Source organism: Emydura macquarii, unplaced genomic scaffold, assembly GCF_026122565.2.
Source record: "Emydura macquarii macquarii isolate MOO-44397 ecotype Brisbane River unplaced genomic scaffold, CSIRO-AGI_Emac_v2 contig_968, whole genome shotgun sequence".
Classification (NCBI taxonomy): domain Eukaryota; kingdom Metazoa; phylum Chordata; order Testudines; family Chelidae; genus Emydura; species Emydura macquarii.
The window spans coordinates 12313331-12340022 of NW_027131105.1; the positions used below are offsets into that span (position 1 = coordinate 12313331).

At 37.1% G+C, this 26692-nt stretch overlaps 1 protein-coding gene across 17 annotated transcripts in view; it reads left to right on the top strand.

Moving 5' to 3' along the window:
• Positions 1-24084, top strand: part of SLMAP (sarcolemma associated protein) — a 152810-nt gene extending 128726 nt beyond the window's left edge. For 7 of the 17 annotated variants that reach the window (XM_067544216.1, XM_067544215.1, XM_067544222.1 and 4 more), the window contains 7 exons: positions 3419-3541; positions 4416-4490; positions 6865-7185; positions 8984-9101; positions 14306-14477; positions 17104-17238; positions 22113-24084. In XM_067544216.1, coding sequence (XP_067400317.1) covers positions 3419-3541; positions 4416-4490; positions 6865-7185; positions 8984-9101; positions 14306-14477; positions 17104-17238; positions 22113-22202 — 1034 coding nt within the window. In that variant the 3' untranslated portion in view covers positions 22203-24084. Of the gene's footprint in view, positions 1-3418; positions 3542-4415; positions 4491-6864; positions 7186-8983; positions 9102-14305; positions 14478-17103; positions 17239-20959; positions 21050-22112 lie in introns of all 17 variants that reach the window. The other 10 variants (XM_067544217.1, XM_067544219.1, XM_067544224.1 and 7 more) reach the window with 3 other exon arrangements.
• The last annotated feature ends 2608 nt before the right edge of the window (positions 24085-26692 follow it).

The window sequence follows — 26692 nt, forward strand, 5'->3', positions numbered from 1 at the left end:
TTTGTCCCCAAATGAAAGCTTAATTCTTAAAGATTGAAATGGTTTACCACTAAGCAGTATAACTCTTAGATCACTGATAAGTTTATATGAATTCCCTCTGCAATTCTTTGTGTGGCAATTCGAGAGAAAATTGTATAATATTTATTTTGGGACAGGCATACTCTGGACCCATTTACAGTTAAGAAAATACCTTGTGCTACTCTAGATTTGGAAATATACATTCCACAGATGTTATGGAAATCCTTAATTAAATCTAGAATGGTCAAAACATTAGGCCCAGTCTTTTAGAATTGCATGCAGAATTACCATAAGCAAGGGAATAGAGCAGTAGACAGTGTTTCAATTTGATTAAAGTTGTTCTGCAGAACAAAATTATATATTTACATCCTAAGTGCCACACAGTTCAGTAATCTGCGATTACTATGTAGAGATGGTTGATAACTTTTTGATGAAATTTTCTTCATTGGAAAACATTGATTTATAAAAGCTGACAATGTTTGAGATGTACTGGGCTTGAGGAAACTATGTTGAGAGAGGTTTCTCAGGTCCCGGATGGCATTTCTGGTCAATGTGGGAGACCTGGGCTCAAGTCCCTGCTCAGAATCAGGGAGAGCAAGGAATTGAATGTGTCTCCCACATTCCAGGTGAGTGCCCTAGTTACTGAGCTACAATCAGTCTCCCCCCCATCTCTCTGACCCAATGAATATTTATTTATGCAAAGTGGAACAGCTCAAATAGGAGAGACTGAGAGCGAGATCTGGGTTCAACCCTCTGCTCAGAATCAGTCTCCCCTGTTTGAGCTGTTCCACTTTGTATAAATAAATATTCATTTGGTCATTGGGGGGCGGGAGTTGGGGGGGAGAAAAAACAAACAGAAGTTTGGCTATTGCCTTCTCCAACTCTGTGGGCCTGTCTGATAACTTGAATAGTTTTCCAGCTCCTAGGGAACAGTGTTACTGTTAAAATGGGATCTTCAAATGATCTACCAAAGATCTTAGCTGAGACTTCTACTCTGTCTGTGGGTGGTACACTGTTTTCCCATACCTGACTTGAACGCAGCTTGTTTTCAGTACATGAATGAAGAGGTTGATAATCTCATTAGGCAGGACAAAATGTCCACCTACACTAGGATTTATCTTTGGGAGACTGAGCACAATACCTCTGTAATAAAGAGAAACTGGGGTTAGTAGCTCCAATAGACCATAGAAGAAAATATTTAGTTCAATTTTTCAGTTTTCCCTTTTTGTTCTCCTTTTTCATAATCCCACTCTGTAAAAATCTAAACTTTAAAAATGTATTTTTTAAAAAAGCTGGCGGCATTACTTGGCCATCCACAAGGAAATTGCTGTTGAAATTAATTGTAGGACTTAATTTTTATACCTTTGTTATGATCAAAAAGCTATTCTGTTACATTTCTCTTCTCTGCTGGAGATATTGTAATGGACACCTTTCCTATATTTTGAAGATAGAATAAGACAAACGTGGACACACGCAACATGAAATATATATATAATACTCAGTTTGACAAAAATCCAATTTGTTATATTTTAGGGGAGACACCTGCAACAGTGGTCAGCCACAAAGAAAAATCCATGTTCAGGATGTTAACTACCACAGCATGGAAATGTATAACGCTACTTTGGCGTTCAAGGGGAAAATCCATTAATATGTGGTTAAAGAAATTGCAAGTGGTCCAAGACATGGAGTTTATTACTACACGAATAAGACAAGCACAAGATATTTTTCTGGAGAGATGTGATATGATAAGTACTTTGTGGCGGTATGGTGAAATGATAACTAGCTTATTTAAGAAAAATAATAATTTGAGACAAGGAACCAACTAGAACAGTTATTTCCTTGATCTAATATAAAGCTAAATACAGTAAACAAGTATAAACAATATATAGCAAAAGTAAAACTTAAGTATGAACATTCATTAATAGTTTGTCTGGACTCTCCAGCAAAAGTATCTCTGGGTCTTGAATAGGGTTTTTCTTCTGCACAGTATCAATTAATTTTAGTTCTGTATGGATTTTGGGATTGCCAGTTGCTTAACCATAAATTATGTAATACATGCTTTTTTGTTTCTCATGTCTGATAGCTGGACTGTCTTGTTCTTCGTGTTTTTCTACAACCAGACAGTTAACTTGAATTCTTTGAAGTTTCTAGCTCCCATTCATGTATCATGTGTAGTTTGACATTATTGTCTGTGTCCATTTAAGGGCCTGATTTTACAAACCTTATGTTGAATGATCCTTGCATAAGAAATATTAAATGAGTAAGAGTTTCAAGGATCATGTACTAAGATGGCAAATTCCTTGGAGCTAGAACTGTAGGCTCCAAAGCCATACTACTAGTACTCAGTTATTAATAGATGATGAGAATGATATGCTGTTATTAGTTAAGAACATTTTTACATATTTGTTTATATGTTTCTCTTTTCTTCTATTTGAGTATTCAATAAAATGTAAGTTTAAAAAAGTATTTTGTATTTATTTCAGACAAATATAAATATTTCTAGTCCATTGGCACAAATTATTTCTTTTTATTCCCTGAGGTCTTTTATTTGTGCAATTATCTAAGTAATACAAAAACTCTGAGATGGGGGAGAACAGATTTGAAAAGTTATGTGTTGTAATTCATATACTTACCATTATTTGAGCTAAAAATATATCCTTAGACATCTCAGATTAAAGTAACTTTTAATATTTTCAGAATAATATCACAGTGAAACTAGGATTTTTTTAGGCCAAAACTTGGCTTGACTTTCAGTTGGGCCTTAATATCTGCTTTTCTTGTTGACTTCAAATGGCTTGTGTAGCGCTTGTGTAAAATCAGGATGCTTTCATGTAGGTGCTTACCTTTAGACACCAAAGTTCAAAAATGTTAGCCCAGGTATGGCATTATAAATCATGTTATGCAGTTAGCATTGCTGAACTGACTTTCTGAATTCTTTGTGCTAGCAACCTGTGAAGTTGACTTTCAGAGAAACTCAGTGTATTTTTTTTATATTTTATAAATTACATGCACAAAAAGAACATTTATAATTAAATATCAACATCAAATATCAAGACTTTTTTAATGTAATCCTGAGATATGCCAACTCTATACAATATTTTTTTAAAAGTTCAGATTTCAGTGTTTTGTAATCTGGGATTCTTGCATATGTTGTTACTGTTGTTTGTTTTTTTGCATGTTGAATTTAACTATGATTTTTTTTTACTTTTATCTCCCTCAAGATTAAAACAAACTGCTAAATAAATTTGTGTCTTTTTGGCTAACTTCTACCTAACCCAGTGATGACTACTGAACTAATGTTGCATGATTGAAGTAAAAAACATTGCCTGTCTTCACATGGCAGTACAATTAAAGTTGCTATGCAAACTTATACTTTAAAATAAAAATGTTCTTTTATCAGATGAATTGCAGGGTGCACAATCAGAAACTGAGACTAAACAAGAAATTCAGCAGCGGCACAAGGAGCTGATTAAAGCCCAAGAGCTAGCTAAAACAAGTAAACAAAAATGCTTTGAACTTCAAGGTGAGACTGACATAAATAAAATTTTAATGACTATCCTGCAGAATCAAATTTAAGTGTAAATCTGAGTAATTGTCCATAAGTAAATATATCAGTTACTCTTAAAAGGGGATGCTTAAACCAATTTTGTCTAATACAGCAAATATTTTATTAGCACGATACGCAGTTTTACTGCCCATATAATGTCAAAAAAGGGTATCTTTAACCTCCCAGAGTCTCTAGTTTATAAGTAATCTTTTATACACAACCTAAATTTTGGGCCTAAACTGACTTGACAGTCTCCTTTTAGTAGTACCACACCTTTAAGTGAGTTAATGAAATGCAAAAGTTATTTATCTGTGTGTATTCTTTGATTAATCTATTTTAGCTGGATAATAAAGGTAGTTAATGAGTTCATTGGTAGCTAGATCATTTTTTAGACTCCCCAGTCATACATTCTGTTATAACATTAACAGTGTCAACAACAAAAGTGTTGGTTTACTTTTACCGAAAATTATGTAATGTAGCTCAAACTCATATTCAACATTCTTTTGGGAAATCTCTACAAATTTATTTCTGTATGCTGCCCCCTTACCCATCTCACATGGTACAATTGCATTTCTAAGACAAAAAGACTGGCAATATTAATTTTTTACAACCTAAGTTTAATAATACTACTACCAAAATTCATTTTTCAAGTATTAACTTTGCATTAAACTATTTGCATATGTATTAGTGCTCATGATTTGTTGAAATAATCTATTTTAATCTCTCAAATTTTGGGGGAAATTATTTGATTTTTTAGATGAATTTTTACATTATCAAACTATGCAGCTGAAAATATTTTTTTATTTATAACTAATTACAACTTCAGGTATATTTCAACTTTCTTTTATAGCACTATTGGAAGAAGAGAGAAAAGCATACCAACTGCAGGTTGAGGAGTCTACCAAGCAAATACAATTTCTGCAAGGTATGAAATAATTGATATTTCTCTACATTCTTTATACCTCAAAACACAAAAGAAAATACGTCAGTCAATCAGTTTTTGTCACTTTTGGTGGCATTGGATAACTTTTATAAAAGGAAATAACTATCTATAAATCTTAGTCTAATTTCTCTTGAATCCAGCTGAGAGTCCAGCTGTGTAAATTTATGCTTCTCAACGATTCATACACTTCTGATACATTACATTTTTTAGGTTTTAGCAGGAAATAATCTCTAGTGTATATTTTTCTCTCTCCCTTTCACCTTTAGATTCTCCAAAAAGGCCTGCTGTGCCACCTTACATTGTCTTTTGACAGGCATTCTGAACTTGACAGGCATGCTCAACTCTTACAGCGATTTAGTTTTATGCACTGGTCAGCTTCTTCCCTTATTGGTAAAATTTTCCTAAATATAAGTTCTTTTATCCACTCCAAAGCTACTTCCAAATTCAGAATCTGAAATAAATGTTAGTGGAATCCCTGCCTATACTTTTATGAAGGAATGGCATTACTAGCTGTTTCCATCTGAGGTAAATGGGCAAACCATGAGTTTTCCAACCCAAAACAGATAAAGCAAAATGGAATCCAATACTTTTACATTCACACTTGTGGATCTGGAACTACCATCACCAAGCTAAGGAAGAGCAACTTCTATAAGAAGAAAAATAGCTACAGCAAATGAGTTTACAGGTGATAATTTCAGTAATATACCACTCACACTGAAAACTGTATAGAGTGCTGCATATGCCTTCTAGCAAAGAATATGTAGGCTTTTCTCTGTTCCCGGGGTAATGCCTTCCTGCAGAAAAATCGAAGGAATAATCTGATTTGAGCCTGCTGTGCTGTTAACACAGCCTGGCAGAAAAGTCTCTCCAACCAAGCAAAGCAGTAGCAGAAGTGGGAAATCTGATTCTGGAGGAGGAAATCGCAACAAGAGTCCCTTATTCCTTTCTAGAGTGAGGAAGGTTTGTCACTGGCAGAAAATAAGCCATGGAGGCTGCCCACAAACCTGGCAGACCCACACTGAGGTTCTATGCTTCTGGCCCTACCCTTCTCTTCTGCTAGCTCTTTGACAGTTGTGCTTTACAGTGAACTCTCTCTGGTTTCACTACACCAAAGGACTCCTGGAAGATGCTGTAATATATTTTCTAGAAGATCTGCATGGGGTCAGGAGAACGGACCATGGTCATCAATCATATCCCTGGCCCACCACTCTTTCTTCACCCACGTCTGTGATGTCCAGGGAAGAGTGGGGTCGGGAGATACAGTGCCACAGAAGCAGCTGATTCCACAAGAGAAGGGTTCCTTCAATTCATGGATGGGAAGAATAGGACTACTGTAAGGGCCCATGTAATTAGTCATTGTCTAAATAAAGGGTTCAGAGCAGGTGTGGTAATGGCTTTTGTCTGTTGCCTAAACAAAAAAAAGATATTATGGAAATTTCATTTGATAGCTCTCCAAATTATACCCAGTGTTTCAGAAACCATTCTAACTCTGCCTGGCAGCTGTTGTTACAATGAAGATTACCCTACAACATGACCATATTTTTCAAATGCTAATAGCGTTCTGAAAAAAATATTCTCTGGATATGAATCTTCCCATTTTTGACCCCAGCCCAAAGGATTTTTAGAATTTTTATTCATTAATAACTGAGACTGAACTAAAATTCAAAATTTTTCAAAAAAAATCATTCTTTATTGAAGAACCGGTCCTTTGCCAGATTTGGCAAGGGTAATAAAAATAAAAAAGTTATGCTAAATTTATCTCAAAAAGGTTTTCATGGAAAATCAGAGAGCAATTCCAGAATAGCCAATAGCCCGGTGGTCAGAGCACTCATCTGCAATTTGGGAGACTTAGGTTTGAGTCCGTGCTCCACTGAATATTTATACAGAGTGGAACAGTTGCAACAGGAGAGATTGAGAGAGACCCACTCCAGAGTAGCTAATACCTGATAGTTAAGGATGTGTACAGTGACAGAGCAGGGATTTGAATCTGGGTCTCTCAGATCCCAGGTGAGTGGGGCTGCGGGGTTTCTCACTCATTCTTGTTTTGACCAAAAATTCCATCCTGGACCTGAGAAACCTTTCCCATCCAAAGTTTAATCAAAAGTATGAAGTTAAAGATGGAACTAAGTTGCTAGAGGTGTCATTATTAATCTACTTAGACTATAGTGCTAACAGAGATACATCAGCACACTTTTAAGAGTATAATATTTGTGAAATTAACTATTTGAATCATGTTTGTGTTTTTCAAGTCTAGTGAAATTCAGTTGGTTAAGGGAAAAGATTTTTTCCTGTAGATTTTCTTCAAATGTAATAAATATAGCTTAGAAAAATTCATTCTTTATATATTACTTTCCAGCCCAGCTGCATAGATTGCAGGAAGATATTGAGAATCTTCGTGAAGAAAAGGAGAACGAAATTTCAAGCACTCGAGATGAATTGCTTAGTGCTCAAGATGAGATTCTGCTACTTCAGCAAGGGGCAGAAAAGGCTGCATCAGAACGAGACACTGATATTGCTGCTTTGCAAGAAGAGCTGCAGAAGGTGCGGGCTGAACTTGAACACTGGCGGAAAGAAGCTTCAAAATACGAAAAAGAAATTGCCAATCTGCAAGCCAGTTTCCAGCTGCGATGTCAGCAGTGCGAGGATCAGCAGAGAGAGGAAGCTACTCATTTACAAGGTAAGAAGATCATGGTTCATTCTGATGAGAACTGTAACAGTCACTTTGAGGTGTCAGAATTAAATTACTCAGGCCATTATTATTCTGTATTTTCTTTATTATTAAAATCCAAATAAACAAATTTGAAATGCAACTAGAAACTTTGCATGAATACATGACACAGTAATTCTACACTGCTTTGTTACTTAAATAGCAGTTTAAATGTTGTCTAAATTATTCGTTTAAGATATTAGTGATAAACTTAGCTATGCTTTTCATTGAAATAAGAGTATAATGGCACTAGCTGAAAAGCATGGCAAAATCGCACATATTATAGTAATATACATATACCACAGGAGTTGCAAAGTGCTCAGTACAGTCTCTGCAGTGTAATCTTCTAGACATTTGGCTAAGAGGCCTGGAGGATCCACTGGCTTCCAGTCCACTTCTGCTGCCAGTTCAAGGAATTGATCCTTTCAGTGCAGTCTATCAGTTGCCAAGACTGTTGTACTCATCTTGGGTAATAGAGGTCACAAACCATGACCCAGTGAGAGCAAGTGACGAGGCATTTTGCAGAAGAGAGAATTCAGCTAGGTAACAAGCTCTCAGGAGAGAGTAAACTAATCTCAAGTCTAGCACCTTTAGGGCACGTTTCAAGATCCATCTCTTTCACAAAAGCTTTTCCACAAGAACGAGAGTGACACGACTACTTTTCCCAACCAGTCTCTCTCACTACAATAGGATCTTCCTTTGACCAAGGAAAGTAAGAGAGCCAGAGACCCCAGAAATCCAGTAGGGCTCTTTCTGTGCCAATCTGTTAACATGGGAGGTGCTCAGATATTACAATGGTGGGCACCAAAACAAAAACTATATAAATAGACGATGAATGGATGGTTGCACCCCTATAGTACTGCACTGCAGTAGCATCATTCAGTGTGAGCCCTAATTCTGGTGTTTATGTTGAACTTGTATTAGAGGAAAGAGTGCTACAAACTTCCCAAGCTGATACCTAAATTAAGAATTTCAAGGAGCCTCAGGATACAGATTACAATACACAATAAAACAGAGCGGTATTGATTATACTTGTACTGACATTTCTTCAGTAGTGTGTAGATGGAAGTTGGCACATACACAAAATTTAGAATTCTGCATTAATTACTCTTTATGAAGGTCTCTGGGGGTGTGTCTACACTGCAATTAAAAATCTCTGACTGGTTTATGCCAGCTAACTCAGGCTGGGGCTACAGGGCTGTTTAATTGCAATGTAGATGTCGGGGGTTGGGTTGGAGCCTGGGCTTTCGGATCCCAAGACTTTCTCTACTAATTGTACTGGTTGCTGATTTTCATAGGTTTGGTTTCAAGCTTCTAAGTGCTTGTTTTGAATGTTTTGTTACTTGGTCCTAGGACGTGTATGGAATCTAATGACTTCTGTTTTTCCTAATTCTCCTGAGTTCTATTGGTGCTAATAATTTTGTAGTTAGATGTCAGCGTCTGCAAAAGCAGATGCTAAACTTTTCCATAACTTTCAGTTTTGAAATTCTAGTAATAGACTTCTAAAGACTTATCTTTTTATAGTCTTGCATTTTTATAAGAAATAGCAGCACTAAGTGTTTGTGTCTCAAAGTATTAATAATGTTGGCTTATAATTTGATATATAATGTGTTCTACTTCTGTGCCACAAAATTTGTATAATATAATAATCAACTTGACAAGTTACAGTTGCTTACAAGTCCTCTCAGATTTTTCTTTGTTACTTTTTGAGGGCACTTGAAACATTATTTCTTTGGTTTTACTCAGAGTAATTTTACATTGTTTACAGGTGAACTTGAAAAGTTGAGAAAGGAGTGGAATGTTCTAGAAGCTGAATGCCTTTCCTTAAAGAAAGAAAATAGTTTACTTGCATCTGAACTTCAGCGACAAAAGAAAGAGCTTCATAGGTAAGTGCTACTGAATCTAAAGGTTACAAATGGCTTTAGCTCAAAAGGTTTCTAAAACAGCTAAAAACGATTTTAAAAATTAGTGACCAGTTATGTTTTTTTGTTTTGTTTTTTTTAAATAGCTTGTACACAAGAGAACTAAAATGTATTGTATGCACTTTATTAACTTTTGATTTACAGATAGTTTTGTCAAAGAACAGTTCATGTTTACAATTAATTACATATACACATTTTGTGCTCTATTTTTAAAATATTTGTATATTATTAATGAATGTAGAAGACACTCCAAATGACACATCCTATTTTAAATTAAATTTTGCCACTTCAATAGAGACTTGGGAATATACATTCTAACACTGGTTAAACTTAATAAAAGTTGTCTTTCTTTATTGCCCAAAAGAGAAAAATATATGTAAAAACTTGGATTAGAAAATGCTTAACATTTGGAACTTGCAAATAAATACTGAGATTGGTTTGCAGAATCCTCTATACTGTCACATCTCTAATGGTCATGATAGACTGAAGTGATATTGTGTTGTACGATGCATTTCATTTACCATGTTATGGCAATTAATAAAGCTAAATCTCCTGTTCTTACAAAATGTACATACTTCACAACTATCTTTTTATTTTTTGGGGTGATGGTTATTCAGTATATGTTTCAGTCTTGTAGTTCCTTCACTCTTCAGTCATTTTACTTCGCTGCTAAAGAATGCCTCCAATTTACACAGTAGCAATTTGTCCATTTTATCCCCTCTTCCTCCATTATCCCTTTTTCTTTCAGTTTTGGAATCTTGTGGCTTGATGATTCATCTAGACTATAGTATTGGGACAATAACCTGATTATCTTCAAATAGTATCCATGTCAGTGCTCCACTTCAGGTGCTAGTGCACCTCTTCAACCCTTGATCGGAGATGTAGTTCCTTGGCCCTCAAATCCAGGGCAAAGAAGAAGAGGAAGATTAAACTCAGACTGCTCAGGATGGAATGCTCCCTTTGACCAGTTTCTGAATCAGATCAGGGAGACCGCTCTGTAAATCTGTCTCTGGACAGATCCGGTATCCCTTCAGCCTTGGTGCAGGCTTCCCCTAAGAAGTGGAAGACTTTGGAGGCTTGAGGGAAAACTTCCAAAAAGAGGAATGTGGACTCTCATTTTAAGGAACCAGCTCCAAAAAAATCCCAGCATCTCTCAGTACCAAGACCCTGATGTCTGGACCACCATCCTCTAGTACCACATGACTTTCCACCACTTTCTGAAGGTGTCCCTCTATTGAATGATAGGAAGGAGGATGAGGAGACTTCCAGGTGGTCTCTTCTATTTCTGTTCAGAGTTCTTCAACATATTCCTTCAGGAACCCGTTCTTTGACAGTCACAGGGAAGATTGCGCTCATCATTAAGGATGATGGAACCCACCCTGCATGCCAACCCCACTCCGGTGTGTGGGCTGTCCAATGGCCACACTGGGACACGTAGGCTGCTTAGCAGCAGCAATTCACCAGACTACTGGTACCACCTCATAGAGAGGCTAGAGTCGTATAGCCCTCTCCTTCCCAACCAGCCTGACCCATTTCCCCTCCCGCCAAACACAGGAGGAGATGTTTGTGGAGCAGGCAGTGGTGTACTGACGGGGGTGGGGGAGGGAGTATGGCCCCTGGGCGCCAACCTGGGGGGTGCCGGCCTGTTTGAAAATATGACTAAAACAAGCCCAATTTGTTTTCTGGAACAAAGATGGCGGATTTTGCATTTTCAGTTCTGGTCTCGTGGCGTCGGAAGTCAGAAGCTCGCGGAAGTGATCAGCCCAAAAACAAAAGAAAGTGACCCAACACTGGGAACAAGCCCCAAAAAAGTGACCTACAACTCTCTGGGGGGGGGGAGGGGATGATGTGGGGGGTGCAAATGCAAGCACTGGCGCCTGGGCACCAGAGTCCCATGGTACGCCACTGGGAGCAGGAGACCAGAGCAGATAGAGGCCACTCCTCAAATAACTATTTTATCCTTGTCTCTGGATGAGGCAGTTATGCCTCTACCACCATCTTTGGCTGATCATTTTCGACAATTTCAAGACCTCAGAAAGGGGGTAGCAGACACTCTTTAAATTCCACTTGAAGTCAGGGATTCACAGCACAATCTCTTGGATAGCTTGCAGTCAGCAACATCCTCCAGGATGTGAATGAGGTGCTCAGAGATCCAGCCAAGACTGTGTGGTAAATACCTGCCACTGTTCACAGTTGGGATGGAGAGCCCCCCTCAATGCCCTCATGACTTAGGGCAGATGGACAATTCAGGAAACCAGTCTCCACATCAGTTTGGGATGTAAGGAACACTGCCTTCATTTCATACACCTCATTAGGGGCAAATCGATTAGGGTCATGACTGACTATGTATCCTGCATGTTTTATATCAACAAGCAGTAAGGAGCAAGATCACCCTCCTTGTGCATCAAAACCATGAAATTATGGATCTGATGTATAGCTCCTTGGATTCAAATTTCAGCAGTCCATCCTCCCAAGTATCCAGAACATCACAGCCAACTCCTCAGAAGACTCTTCAGCTAGACCCTCAAGTTCTCCATAGTATATTCTAAAGATGCGACTGCCAGAAGTGCATCTCTTTGCCACCTCCAGGAACAAGAATTGCCCTCTTTTCTGTCCAAGAGGGGGGAAGTCTTTTTTCTATCTTGGAAGAAGGGTCTGTTCTATGTGTTTTCCCTCAACACTGCTGATAGTAAGAGTGATGAACAAAATCAGATGGGACAGGACCTGATTTATTCTTATAGAGCCAGCCTGGTCAAAACAAGCTTGGTACTGTTGTCTGCTCCACCTACGTGTCCAATCATCATTCAAGCCTGAACCACTCCTCATTTCCTCTCACAGGATGTGGGTCATGTGCTTCACATTATTCTAGGGATTCTCCACCTCAGGGCGTGGTCCCTTGATAGCTCATGGAGTTAGAATCCTCCTGCTTTATGGAAGTACAACAGGTGTTAGTAAATAGTAGAAAGAGGTCAACCCAAACTACTTACCTGCAGAAATAGAAAAGATTCTTCCAATGGTCTCCTGCCTGAATTTGTGCAACTGTGTCATTCTGGATTACCTGCTGGATCTGAAGAAATCGGGGTTATCAGTTAGCCTAATTAAGGCCACAATATCAACACTTGGCCACAATATCAACCTTTCATCCTCCAGTAGAAGACATCTCCGGTTTTTGCTCAGCTGGTGCCATCTAGGTTTATTAAGGGGTTGCAGAATCTTTACCTCAGATTAGAGAGACTACCCCAACCTTGGACCTAAACTTGGTCCTTAGTTACCTTATGAAACTCCTATTTGAACCTACGGCAACTTGTTCTCTGATCCATTTATATATGAAGATGGCTTTTTTTAGTAGTCATCATGTCGGCCTGCAGTACTGGGGAAATGGGAGCCTTGATGGCAAATCTCCCTTCCACCCCCTTTACGGTATTCTTCAGGACAAAGTGCCTTTATGTCCACACTCTAAATTCTTACCTAAGGGACTATCAGCTTAACCAATCCATTCATCTACCAGTATTTCTTCCGACATCACATAGCTCTATCTAGGAATTCTGTTTCCATGCCCTAGATGTTAGAAGAGCAATGGCTTTCTGCTTAGATAGGATCAAATAATTTCAAAAGTCACCTGGCCTCTTCATTTCCTATGCAGATAGATCCAAGAGGTCCTCAATCTCTGCTCAGAAACTATTAAGATGGATATCTGAATATATTATCACTTATTATGATGCTGCAGGCTTTCATTCTCCCACTTCCTCACTCTGCCCTCCCCCAAAAGGTGATAGCACATTTGACAGCTCACAAGCAATATCTGTAGCATTATTTAAGACTGTGCCAGAATCTGAGATATGTAGGGCATGAGCTTCAGTGCATACATTTTTTGAAACATTACAGTTTGATTCATGCTGCCAGATCCAATCCTGCACTTAGTTCTGCAGTACTACCTTCAGTTCTGGATTCAATTCCCTCTCGGGATACTGCTCAGAAGTCACCTGAAGTGGAGCACTTGGACACTACTCTAAGAAGAGGTTACTCACTTTATGCAGTAACTGTGGTTCTTTGTGTTGTGTCCCCCTTTGAGTGCTCCACTATGCACTCTCCTTCCCCTCTGCTTTGTACTGTTCCCTAGGGGACGTTCTAGTTGTAATTACCAATGGAAGGTTCCCTGCAGTGGAGCATTCCAAGAAGGAGTGGGTCATTTGTTTTAGGCAAACTGAAGCCAAACCTTTTACATGAATCTCCCTTTGTTCTGCTTCTGCTCCTATTTTCTCTAACTCTTCTCTCCTCTCCCATATTTCTACTGTATCCAGTCTAACACCACCATCACACCACCCCATTACAATTCCCTTATAACAGTATCTAGTCTTCTGGTATATTTCCACCAACTCTTTACTGCCAGTCCAGGCCACTAGTGATATATTCTCACTGACAGTCAATCTAATCTAGCACCAATCTATTTTGCCGCAGGATCCTACTCCATTTTGACTGAGTAAAAGTGTAGTCTACCTTTCTAAAAGTAGTTGGAGTGGTCTGGGCACATAAATATGTGATCACTTTTGCACCTGTATTTCATCACACAAAATGTTCATGCTCATGTGGGGGTTGCATATGGAAATGTAGGGACACAGATGATCTCTGTTTCTGTTCTTAAAAAAAAAAAAAAAAACAAAAAAAAAACCCACCAATGGTTTCTAGGAGAACGGTTCATATTTCAATTGCTTATACGTTGTTATGGGCACAAATTACAATGACTTAACTTAAGCACTTAGTATTTATTTAACTTACAGATTTTTATGTTAATAAAGTATACACCTTTATGGAATGACAATTTTCATGATGACTAATACATTTTCTATTTTAGAATGTGCAAGATATTTTATTTCTTATAAGCTAGAATGAACTAAATTGAAGTAGAAATATGTACATTATGTATACTGTAAGTCTCATTGATATGTTCTTGTGAGTTAGTTTCTACTCAAAGTATTTGTGTAATTATTTTCGTCAAAAATTTTTCTGTTCCCTTATTATAAGGTGTGCTGATGCTGTTCTCCTTCCCAGGGATAGCTGCAATTTGGTAGTACTGTATGGTATGCATATAGTTTGTAAAGTTCTTGGGGATAAATTATATAAATGTTTTATTTTAAAATGTGAGGCATGAATTGAATATTGTTTTGCAGTTCTCAGAAACAGAGTTTAGCACTAACCAGTGATCTGAGTGTTCTTGAAATGACCCGAAAGGAACTTGAAAATCAAATGGGATCTTTGAAGGAACAACATCAACGTGATGCAGCTAGTCTAAAAATTCTACTCAGTGAAGCTGAGAATCAAGCAAAGGATGTTCAGAAAGAGGTAAACGGAACGACATTAATTCCTATTATGATTGGATCCTATGACCAACAACTGATGTTTAAGCTATTTAGGCAATATAGTGAAAATAGCTGTGACATCAAAACATCTCAAAATTGTTATTAATACAAGTGGTTTTGTGTCAGTAGACTTGATGCACAAATAAGGGAATTTGTGAACCTAAAAGGGAAAGATCTAGCTCAAGTAAGTTATGTTTGGAAACATTCTAAATATTTGCTTTTGCAAGCAAAGTGCACTGTTTTTTAAGATGTTCATGGGCAGCTTTCACTTATGACTACCATTCAAATGGCAGATAGGCAGTGATTCCTGATTACAGCATTAAATTCTTAGTAAACTTTGTAAATAGGTATTAACTGTACTTAGACAATTTGTGTACAATATTAGACACACTCATTTTTCTGCAGCACATTCTCTGCAAAGATGAGTATCCTTCCTATGTAATAATCAGGCTTGGATCCTCGGGCCTTTGGAAGGTGATTAAGAAGTGCATATGATAAAGTTAGAACCCTTCAAATGAGGCTGCTGAAGTACATACTCTAAGGGTATATATGGGGGGGAAAAACCTGCAATAGTTAGTTCCCTTTACTCATGAACACAATTAGAGAAGCTTTATTCAGTCACTGGTGGATTTTTTCCCCTTATTCCTTTTGCAGTCCTTTTCCTTGCTTTGTCATAAATTCATCACCATTATGTAATATACCATTGTCATATGTTTAAAAAAAAAAGTAAATTAATCTTGTTAACATGTAACTTTATAACTGTAGACATTCTAAATCCATAAAGGAGCTGCTTCTTTTAGCTCAAATGGCAGAGACCTGTGCTTTGGTGCTGAAAGTCATGCTTTCTAGCTCTTCCCAAATCACCTGTTGTGAGGGTTGCCACAAACTTGTGACCTGTACAAGAATTTGAACATATGTAGATGTTGAACAATAGGGATAAGCTTTCCTTGATGTAGGAATATTTTATTATGTGTGTTCTTGTCTAGCCCACATGGAGAATAAGAGCCTAATACTCATAATAGCAAACAGTCCTTTAAAATGTCTAGAACGATGTTTACTCTTACATTCTTTTCCATTTTAATCATCTTGAAGTACAACTTTGTGGGGAGAAGATTTGATTTGTCTCATATTTGACCTTGGATCTTTTGCACCATTTTGACTTGTACAGATACATATGCTTATACTTCAGAACAGATGTGAAATTAACTAGATACGAAACATTTTGCTCTCCCTCCAATCCAGGGCTTGTCATTATGGTACTTTCCTACTGGATAATTACATTTGTGCAGGAAAGAGGTGAATTATGATATTGCATTTACTTATACCAGAGCATACTATTCACTCAGTATATCTCTTGGTTTTGGAGACAGTTGCTCCGAAAGAGTTGAGGGTATAGCAGTCAGAGAAATAGACATCTACAGTGTGAGGTTAGCACAGAAGATGTCTGAATATTAACAAACTTAAACGTTTTGGATTGATATCATTAAAGCATTGTTTTCCCTCTTCATTAATGAGACATTGTAAGCACATTGTGTTTGGTGCAGTACATAAGTAGAATATGTTGGAACACTGCTATCAATGTTGTTGGCCACCAGCACACTGTACTTTCACATTGCATGCTATATTGAATTCAACCCTCTTCTCTGAATACCCTAGACAATTAAAATAATTCTAATGAAGCATCACTGCTGATTATATCACAAAGCAAATTAGGGTCTGATCTGGTTAGCAATTGGATGGGAAACCTGCAAAGGAAAACTCTTGAGTGTTGTAGGATGTGAGTTTAGTTATTTAGTAGGAGAAACACTTCTTTGAGTCCATTCTGAATGCCCTGATATGTCCATAAAGGGCATAGTGTGATTGGGTGTGCTACCTTTTGAAAGAAGTGTAAAAGCATTACTGAAGTTGTCATTAAAGTTTGCGTGCCATTTTATACTAATGTTAGGGGAGGTTAGCCTTAATTTCTAGGCTATATTTTGATTTTGATTTGTTATATTCTGCCTTCTTAAATTCCCTATGCTGTTTCATTTGGATAATGGTGACCTTTACTTACTTTTCTAAAATGAAGTGCGATCTTGTGCACTGTTGGTTGCTGCCTTCTATTCAAGAAGAAGGCTGTATTCCAGTGGTAGGTGAAATAATTTATGAATATAGCATATGTCATTAGTAAAGATGTTGGCATCATGCAAGATAAGGCACTATATAACTAAGACTTAGTTCTCCTTTAGTTATACCTGCAGCAGGATTTCAAGGCTCTCTTTGCTATCAAAAAGCAAAGGCATATATATATATTCAACTAGTTCTAAGGCTTCAATCCAAGAGGAAGAAATCACAGTAAAAAGAAAATCTAGAAGACTGTTTCAGTAAGAATGGAAAAAGGTTATTTGCTGTAGTTTCTCCTTGCAAAATAAGATGGTTTTGATTGCCCTCTAAACAGATCTTTCATCTGCTGTTTTTATATGGAACTACTAGTTCAGACCTAGTTATCTTGAAACGTGATTGACAAGGAAGTCATTGTTTCTGACACTTCATTGACTTACTTTAACAGAATTTAACTTCTAATGTCCAATTTAAGATGATTCTGTAGATTATTTTTTCTTTTCCTTTAGTATGAAAAGACACAGACTGTACTCTCAGAACTGAAGTTGAAGTTTGAAATGACTGAGCAGGAAAAGCAATCAATCACAGATGAGCTCAAACAATGTCAAGACAACCTGAAGCTGCTACAAGAAAAAGGAAACAATGTAAGTCTGTACAAAGTACATGTCGGCCTCTGGTTATGACACTGTGATGGCAAGTTTCCTGTTGATTGTGAGAATATTTGTGTGTTATACAGTAAAGACCAGGTTTTCAAAACGGCTGTATACAAAAATATATCTGCAATTGCATGCATCATATGTGCTGCAGCTACTGTGCAAAATATACAAGTAACCATTTAGATTCCTGTGTATTTGCATGTGCAAATGTGCACATTTGAATACACAATTGCCGTAATTGTGCACACAAATTAGGTGAGTAACTGCATACACTGTTTTACAGATGTCCCTGTGCTTATGCTCTCTTTAAAAATCTGGACTAAAGACTAGCAAACAGAGCCAGGCAAAGAGTTTTCATTTCACAAAAAGATGCAAAAATTCTCTCTGAAAATCTTCTGTACAAAAACCAAGAGTCCTGGACCCAAATAATTGTATTAAATATAACAGAAAAAACAGATCTTTCCCAAGATACCTTCTTTGTGTGTGGTGATGGTTCAGAAATGCTATCCTCTGACTGTCTCTTGGTCCTGCCTCTAAAGGGAAAAGGGCCCTGATGAGCTAGTGCTGCATACATTGTGAAGTATAGCTCAAATGCATTACTCTTTCCAGCCTCAGTAACTGTAATGTTCTTTTCTGTAGTAATTAATTTGAAATATTGTCACAGGATTGAGTCTACTACTAGAGACAGCTTTTGGTGCCTACAAAGCACAGCGTCCTCTGAATGTCACAAATACTGTTAGTCAATATAATTACCCCACTTCTCTGTAGTCCTTTGAAGATACCAGCAGAATTAGGAGAGAAGGAAAGAGAACTGGAGGTCACACTCACTCTCTTCTTTTTGCTGTATGTGTGGTTGATGGTAATATTCTCACACTAGTTTCCTTCTTACTTGGAACCCTTCTCCAAACTTTTAATGACAGACCATACTCTAGTGGTCCCTTCTGGCCTTATATGCTATGAGTGAGAGGGAACAGGAAAAAAGGCCTGATTCAGCAGGGAATACATTAGGGATATGTCTGAACTGCATTGTAAACTCAGGTCTGTGGCACCTACATTTGTGGACTAGGTGTTTCCAAGCCCATGTTTGAGCACAAACTTGAGTCAGAGACTGGGTTTTATAATGCAGTGTAGACATCCCCTGAGTGGCAGGCAGTAAGTAGTAGACTCCTCACACTTAACCTTTTAAGAACCTGGACCTCAGGAAGCAAGCTAAGTATGTCAGTGAGAAATTGGGAGGAAGGACTGAGAGGAAACAGGAGAAGGGATGGAAGTGGGAAGGGAGTTTTGCGAGGAGGGAAGGATGTATATAGAGAAATTGGTGGATTTTGAGGGAAGAGAGATTGAGATCAGACATACAGCAAAATAAGGAATTGTTGCACTATCTGAATGCTGCTTTTGGGGAGGGCTGAAGGAGCACAGGAAAGGAGCTATTTAGACTGTTGGGGAGGCTGGAGGAGGTCAATGTAAGATGAGCAGCAGCAAAATGTGTACAGATGGAGGGACTCATAGGAAGAGCATCTATTTAACACACATGGGGTGATGTTTTTAAAACTTTGAAAGTTTAGTTAAGCTTGGCAACTCTCAAGAATCATCTTGCTAGGTGACTCAGAAAATCCTGAAGCTTCCTGGGACTGGAAGTTTTTTTTCCAAGTACCACTAACCTCCTCTTGTGGCTGAAGCCATTATCTTCCACTTCACTTTTGGCTAAGAATTTTTGGAAGAAACGATGCCAGCCATGGAACTTGCACCCTTCTGTGGCCTGCCAAAGCCTGATTTTACAGATCTTCAATCAGTGTAAGGGGCACATGTTTTTGATCAGGCATTGGTTTGATTAGAGTACAACGAGAAGACTTTCATTATATGTTAGGGCAGTGTCAGGGGAGAGTAAAAGGTTTGTCTTGTCTTTTGTGGGCAAGTCCATTAATGTTATGGCTGCTTTTACTATACGTCATGCATGTTATATGGTTGCATGTAATGGTAAAATAAAAAGCAATAAACCATTCTATATGCAATAAATGCTAGAGGAGAGAAGATTCCTTTACTCCATTTGCAAGCTCATATTAGAAATTCACAAGGGTTTTGTGTTTCTCTTTCTTTTGAAAGGGTCAAGGATTAATTTTAAAAAGCAATGTCATGGTCTAAATGCATAGACTTATTGAGCTACATGTATTAGCATGTTTGTAGTTATTGATGATTTTCTGAGACTTTAAGTGATGGACTTATTCATGTGAATGGTTTGAGCATGTTATGTGCTTTGATCAATTTGAAATCTTTTGGCACTTTTTTTGACACTGCGGTGATTATTCCTTCCATTGTGCTTCTTGTGGGAAGATGGCACTTGGATTTTCAGCACAAACTACAAGGGAGTGATACTGCAAGAAAATGCCTTAATTATAATTACACATAACTTATCTATTGGAAATTGGCTTTGATTAAAACAAATTTAAATTAGCATACATTCAAGGCATGTATTGCATAGGGTAGAACGCCTTCTAAATTTCATATATATTGACGCACATTTGAAGTTTTTCTTTGAAATGTCTTTTTTTTTTTTTTAAATTCCAAGTAACTTATGCTAGAAAGTCTATACACATGAGTTTAATTAATATTTAGCTGACTATACAAAATCAACATGGCTTCAGCACAAAAAAGCACTAAAAAGACATCTAGCATGATCTGAACTTATTCCCAAGTAGGTGTGTATGTACACACACATGTAGCCAGGGAAAACAGGTATCTTCTAAGGATAGTTTTAAAAATATACTTAGTAAGCAATTCTTATCACCTATGTCAGTCACTCCTTTTAAACTGAATTAACCATTTCATGACACAGGATAGAGGTTATCCACCAGAGCTTGAAGTAAAGAGATGTTGTTGTCTACGAATTGAACTAGTTTGTGTGCAATTAAAACATTGAGATCATAAGGTATATGTTATGTTGATGGCCTGAAATTTGACTAGCAACACAAAATTGTCTCAAGATGAGAGACCAAGACTTAAATCGAACTTTCATACTTTAGCAATTTGGGCTATCAGAAGCTTATGATCTAGTGAAGATGTTCATCTCCCAGGGTTCCCCAATAGGTATGTACTCCATCATTGTAATACACTTCATAGCTAATGTTCAATAATGTTGCAGTCTCATAAAAGTGTCTTAACTACAGGGTTTGCATTGTAACATAATTGTAGGTGATTCATAGGAAGAGGAATTTTTCTTATGGGCAGGAGGTAGAAAATTGCTGAGTGTAAAGAAATGGCTGAAGAATCTGTAGTGCTTCTTTGACCTTCTGACTATGCTTAGTCCATTGCCTAGGGATGCCTGGATGAGCTTTCATTGTGTAAAAGGAAAACCCATGCTCAATCTCCCATCTTTTTTTTTTTTTTAAGGAAGACACTAATGTGATAGACTGACTTGTCAATTTTAGCCTCATTTTGACCGGAAATCCTAAATTCCAAGTGGTGACAAAGGACTTCCATAGAACATTTTCTGCTTACTTCATTTTATTTTTAAATATCCATGTTCATTTGAGTAGAGTGGTGTACTAACTTTGTATACCGAATTAGATCATGCTGTATTGTGTTAGATGTCTTTAATACATTTCGATTAAAACAAAACTCACTCTTTGACTTATTTTCCCCCATCTAAATTATCTTTACCTTATTGATTTTATAGCACAAAATGATTTTTAATATCCCTTCCCTTCTTTAGCCTTCCATATTACAACCCGTCCCAGCCGTATTCATCGGCCTAATCCTGGCTTTCCTGTATTGGTGTTACGGCCCATTGTGGTAGAGAAAGGTACAAGCACTACTGTTCAGTCAATGTATGTTTGTCCCTGTCACCTGTTTGTGCCATTTCTGTAAAATAGTGCATGGTGAAATGCTCACGGATATTTATTTACCTGAAGCAAACCCTTCATTTAATATGCCATACTAGCGATACTGTCAAGCTGAACAGTCAACTAATCATTTAACATCTGTGTGGTTTCTTTGTTATAATTCTAACCATGAATTAATTCTAACCTAACCAGTTTTGAATGTACCTCTTCTAACTTGCTCTCAGTTTGTCTTTAGCAAAATGGGGCAAATTTGGTGAAATACTGCAGTGTCAGGGCCTGAAAGAAAACCCAATTACTTAATCAAATATGGAAAATGAAGAGTTTGCCTGTTTAAATTGAAATTTGGTCCTTTATTTCTTATTTGTGGACTTAGAATTTCCTCTCTGGCTTTTAACACTTTTTCACTTTTCTCATTATTGCTGTGAAGAAGATAGAAAAAGGACAAGATGGGAATAACAAATAGGTGGTGGGTTTGCATTCTCAATTCTAAGCTTGCATTACATCTACAATGTGTCCCAGTATGACCTATGTAAAATAATTTACCCTTGACATAACTTTTATTGGGCTTGCATGGTATTTTATCTTGATAGGATCCACTTAGAAGTAATGTCTCAGATCTGGCTTAAACACTCAAAGCGAAGAACTAAGATGCCATTACTGCATAGCATAGGTCTACAAATATTCTGCCACAAACAATATTATGAGCATCTTAATACCTCAAAAGTTTAATAGGAGATATTATTCTAGGTGTGTATTGAAACAAAGTTGAAAATGCAGAACTACTAAAGACTCTCGTGGTGACGTGCCATTGTGAGGAATGCGTCTGTTGGAATTCCTTGTGCTAGGCCAAATATGGTTTAACCCCTTGGTGTCAAGAGTCAGGATTTCCCAACAGTAAGGGTTCATGGGAAACATATCAGTGATGTTTATCAACAGGTGCTCAGGACTTTTCAGAACCAAGGGGTTAACTGAGTAGTGTAATCTAGAACAAATATGATATTGATTTTTTTTCTCTCCACACAGAGACAATGGCCTTGGATGCCTCTGATGGCAGCTTTGGTTGCTGTAACAGCTGTGGTGCTGTACCCAGGCCTAACCAGAGCTTCTCCATGAGAACTGTTGTTGAATCCATTCACCGTCCTCCCTTTAGAAGCTGGCATCACTCACGTACTGGAGAAAAACAGATTAATTCTCTTCCATTTTACCTCTTAATGCAACAAAGCTCTGCGTGAGAACAGTAGAAGGGTCATTGCTTTAAACTGTATAAAATGTATCTGTCTATAAAGAGGGAATAAAATTATGACTTCATTCTACTGTGAGCAATATTTTTGCTTACAATTTCATGTAATTTTTAAATTAGTATGTTGGGATTCTAAATACTATTATGGTGGCCTAAAGTAGGCTTCTTGGTACCAAATTATTTATAATGGGTAGTTTTGTGGATATTTTACTTTAGAATCTGATTGCCAGATTTAAAAGAAAAACACATTTCTGATTTGGGTACCCATGCCAAATAACCTTATAGATACTTCGAAATAAGAGGCAGTATGCTCAGTGCCTTTCAGTTTGAAATATTTTTTTACATTAATGTACCATTTTTACTTGCTGTAAGTCACTGAGCTAGTGGGAACAAGACTTAAAATAACTTCTCTTTCCAGGCCTTTTGAAGGAAACAAATATTTTGCTTCAGTAAAGATTGTTTTATTAATAATTTTGGGAATAAATACAATTCATGTCCAGCCTTAAGGAGATAGATAAGACATTGGATGGCAAACAACTGCCTAGGATATTTTGTGTGCGCGTGTGGGAGTGTGTGCTTGTGTGTGTTCTTGAGTGAACTAAGGTATTTGTGGGAGCAAAATCTCGGTCATTTGGTGGACAGTGCAGTGATCCAATTTATATTACCTTTAGTTCGAATGTAATTTATTAAATTTCATATATTTAAAGAGACACATTCTTTAAAGTCTGAATACTTTCACACATATCACATTTTAGCAACTTATTTTTTCAGTCATTTAATATTTTCAAAACTGAACAGGAGAAGTAATATTTGTCTATTTAGGTAAGTTTTTATTGACAACTTCGCTATGGGAGATGCTACAATGCATCTATGTGTAAACTAAAAAAAAATCCAAGATAGGCAAGCTATTGCAAAGTTAGAATCATCTAACTGGTCATGTACGCATCAAGTTAATAAACAGAGAGAGTTTATTTTTGGTAACTAGAAACTTTTGCATCAACATTACATGACATAATATGCATAATATACCTTCATACAGTGGTCCCCGTTAAAAAGTTTATTTCCTAGTGTAACTATTGTTAATTATTGACTTTTTGATTGGGTAATCACTATAGTTAGCCAACACTTAATTCAGTGTTGGCTATAGTCGTGCAACTCAACAGTTCTGTTTAAAAAGTTTATTAAGGTTCTATATCATATACTAAAGGATTGCAAAGTAAAATGATTCAGCTAATGGAAACTTCAGAATAGGGAAGATAATCTCAGCGAAGATTTAATTGGCTTTAAAAGATTTTATGGCAATCAACAGATATAGTTGAATATTTAAATAGAAATTTAGCATATAATTTGCCTTGTGAAGTTTTGAGGGTCATTGTCTACCTTAAATTCTACCTTAAATTACTTGGGATTTGCTAATGGAAGGATTATTAGATTTATGGAAGAATTAGTCCACAAGTGACTTTTAATAATATTGAGTCACCTAGTTAACATTTCATTTTTTTTCAGTTGCAGGAAGCACCCAATCACAAAACACTCATATGCCAGTGGTACTCAGTACCTCTTGTATATAGATTATTGCAAATATTGTTCTGAAATGCTTTACTTCAGAATTACATTTTTTTAAAGTAAATAATTGTTTTAAATCTATTTTGTAAAGGTATAAAAAGTACAATAGAATTTCTCGAGTACAGATTAAACTATTTGCACTAACACACGTGATGTGCATGATTTAATAAAATAACTTTACTCTCCCTATGCATGTTTGAGTTGAATCTCATTTGAATACCACACTACTGTGTTAAATTGTGTGTTAAAGTTTACTACAATGTTTGCAGCATATTAGATAACTGAAAAGGTTTTACTTTCCATTTCACATTTACATTGGTTTAAATGTAAATACCTTGTTTAGTAAATCTCTCTCCTGTCCACGTCTAGTTTTAAGAAGAAAAGGAATGGGAGTGGGAGGGGCTGGGGTTTGGTGCTGTGGAAAAATCTGGAAGAGAGATTTTTTTTTATGGTGGAGCTTGGAGGGTTCCCATAGTAGCAGTGGAAGTCGGGAAACCTGGGAGGATGGTTACAGATAGCACAGAGAGCCTGGGGCAGCTTTGAAAGGAGTCCTTGAGGGTAGTGCGGGAGCTTGAGGCCATCTCCTGTCTTCTCCCCAAAAGCTTCTCTCGTTCTGCCTTAGCTCCTGTCCCCACCTTGCTCCCTTCATCTTCCTACCCTGACCACCTTCTGGTGCTGGTCACCATGGAGACCTGGTATATGCTGGAGGAGTGGAGAGAAGAGAGGCAGAGAGGCCTTATGAAACCTGATGTTTTATAGCCCCTGGTGGCCAGAAGGAGGAACTGCAAGAAATCCTCTCCACCTCCTTGCAGCCCAGCTAGATTTAGCATGACAAGGCTGCCAAATTTGAATATCCTGTGAGATGCCTGACCCATTTTCGCAGCACTATTTTCTTTAAATAAATACAAAAACTGTGCAAGTTTTCAGTAGTCTTCAAAATATCAAACAGCTGACAATGTTAATATAGCTTGTCTATTTAAAATGAGAAAAAAGTTCCTAATTTGGTGAATGTATGTGCATGTATGCATATTTATAATAACTTTATATACATAGACACGCAATGTATATACAGTATATCTGTGTACAGATATACAGTACAGTGTTTCCCATAGTACAGTGCTCTTCCTGAGAACTGTTAACTTTTTCATGTTTAAAAGATGATCAAGAATGAATTAAGATGCATAGTTCACTCTCTTTTTATTTAGGGACTACCTGAAAGAAGATTGGTTAGTGTCTAGGAATTTTCTGCTCTTCATAGTTTTTACACTAAAAGGGAAAGTGGATAAAATACTTTTCCAAACACAGCCACCCAACTGAACAAACTTGCCTTCCCAGCTGTCACTGCATATGTTTACAAAATTATCTGTATTTACATGCACATTTACAACCCCTTTTTGAATTACAAGACCTGAGAGTAACTAGCTCAGCCTGGGGTTTATTGCAACAAAAGGTTGGGGGTTTTGTTTGTGTTTTTAACTAACAAGTCCCTGATACAGTGAGATACTGGAAACCTGTCACAAGATGAGTACCCTCAACTTGCACTGAAGTTAATGATATGAGAGAAGCGCTCAGCATCTTTCAGGATTTGTTCCAAAAAACCATTTAATCAGTTACGCAGCCCAGCTGACACATTAAAACAGGTCTCCTCTAACCACATTATATTACTCTATATTTTAACATTTTTAGTCTTCTACTTCAGTCCTTACTGAAGTAAAACTTTTACTTCATTGAGTTTTACCTGTATAAGGACTGCAACAGTAGATCGTTGATTCACAACTAAAAGAGGAAGTATAATTAAAAGAGAATACAAGCTTTTACCTCTACCATGTTTCTTAATTATATTAAAGATGATGTCTCTTCTGTAATACAGTTGGCATCTTCTTGTGATCAAATCAGTGAATGCTTTTTGGACCATTTGTAATTATTTTTTGCCAAAGGAAATCATCAGCATAACCTTGGTGCTAAATGAAGACTGAATTTTATGAAGAGACACCATATTTTGCAGAATTCTGTCATAAAAGAAACAAGCAGTCTGTGTCAATGAAGATTCAGTGCCAGCTTGATTACTGTGTGGTAGCTGAAGTCAATTTAACTATCCGTCTCCACAAATCCCAAGTTATTTTCTATTTTCTGACCAAATTTTCTAGAAATATCAATAACAACTTTCATTGACCTACATATATGCATTCTGGCTTGTTCAAGGCATTTAAAAAAAATATTGGCTCATGGATGTCACTCGGACAATTACAATACCTTGTGGGACAGTGATATACTTTCTGTAGCAATTTTGGAGTTACAAATATACTGATATAAGTTTGTCCTTTAAAACACATACATACATGCACACAGATGCACACATCCTGTGTCTGGCTACTTATGCTTTGTCTTAATTTACTTATTTGTCCAGAAAATGTTTTTTTCTATCTTTCTTTAGATCAACTCCTCCAAGCATTTTCTCCAGCCTCAAAATCAGTTTTTCTTTCAATAGTTCTTTATCTTCATTTTCATTTAATAAAAGTAGAACCCATAGATTTTAAGGCCAGAGGGGTCCATCATGATCATGTAATCTGACCTTCTTGGCAGATAGATGGCCAATGAAATAAGTTTTTTCTAAGATTATCCATCTCTCAGTTGTGGCTGTTTCGTCAATTTAGAGAACCTGTTCTTGTTGACTTTTAGGGACCTTTACCCCATTCCATACCACCCAAAACAAAAGAAGGTTATCCTTTTCATTTAATGTTATTCAGTTTCAACTATTTTTACCATCTTTTAGTAAAGATGGCTTGGTGTGTATTTA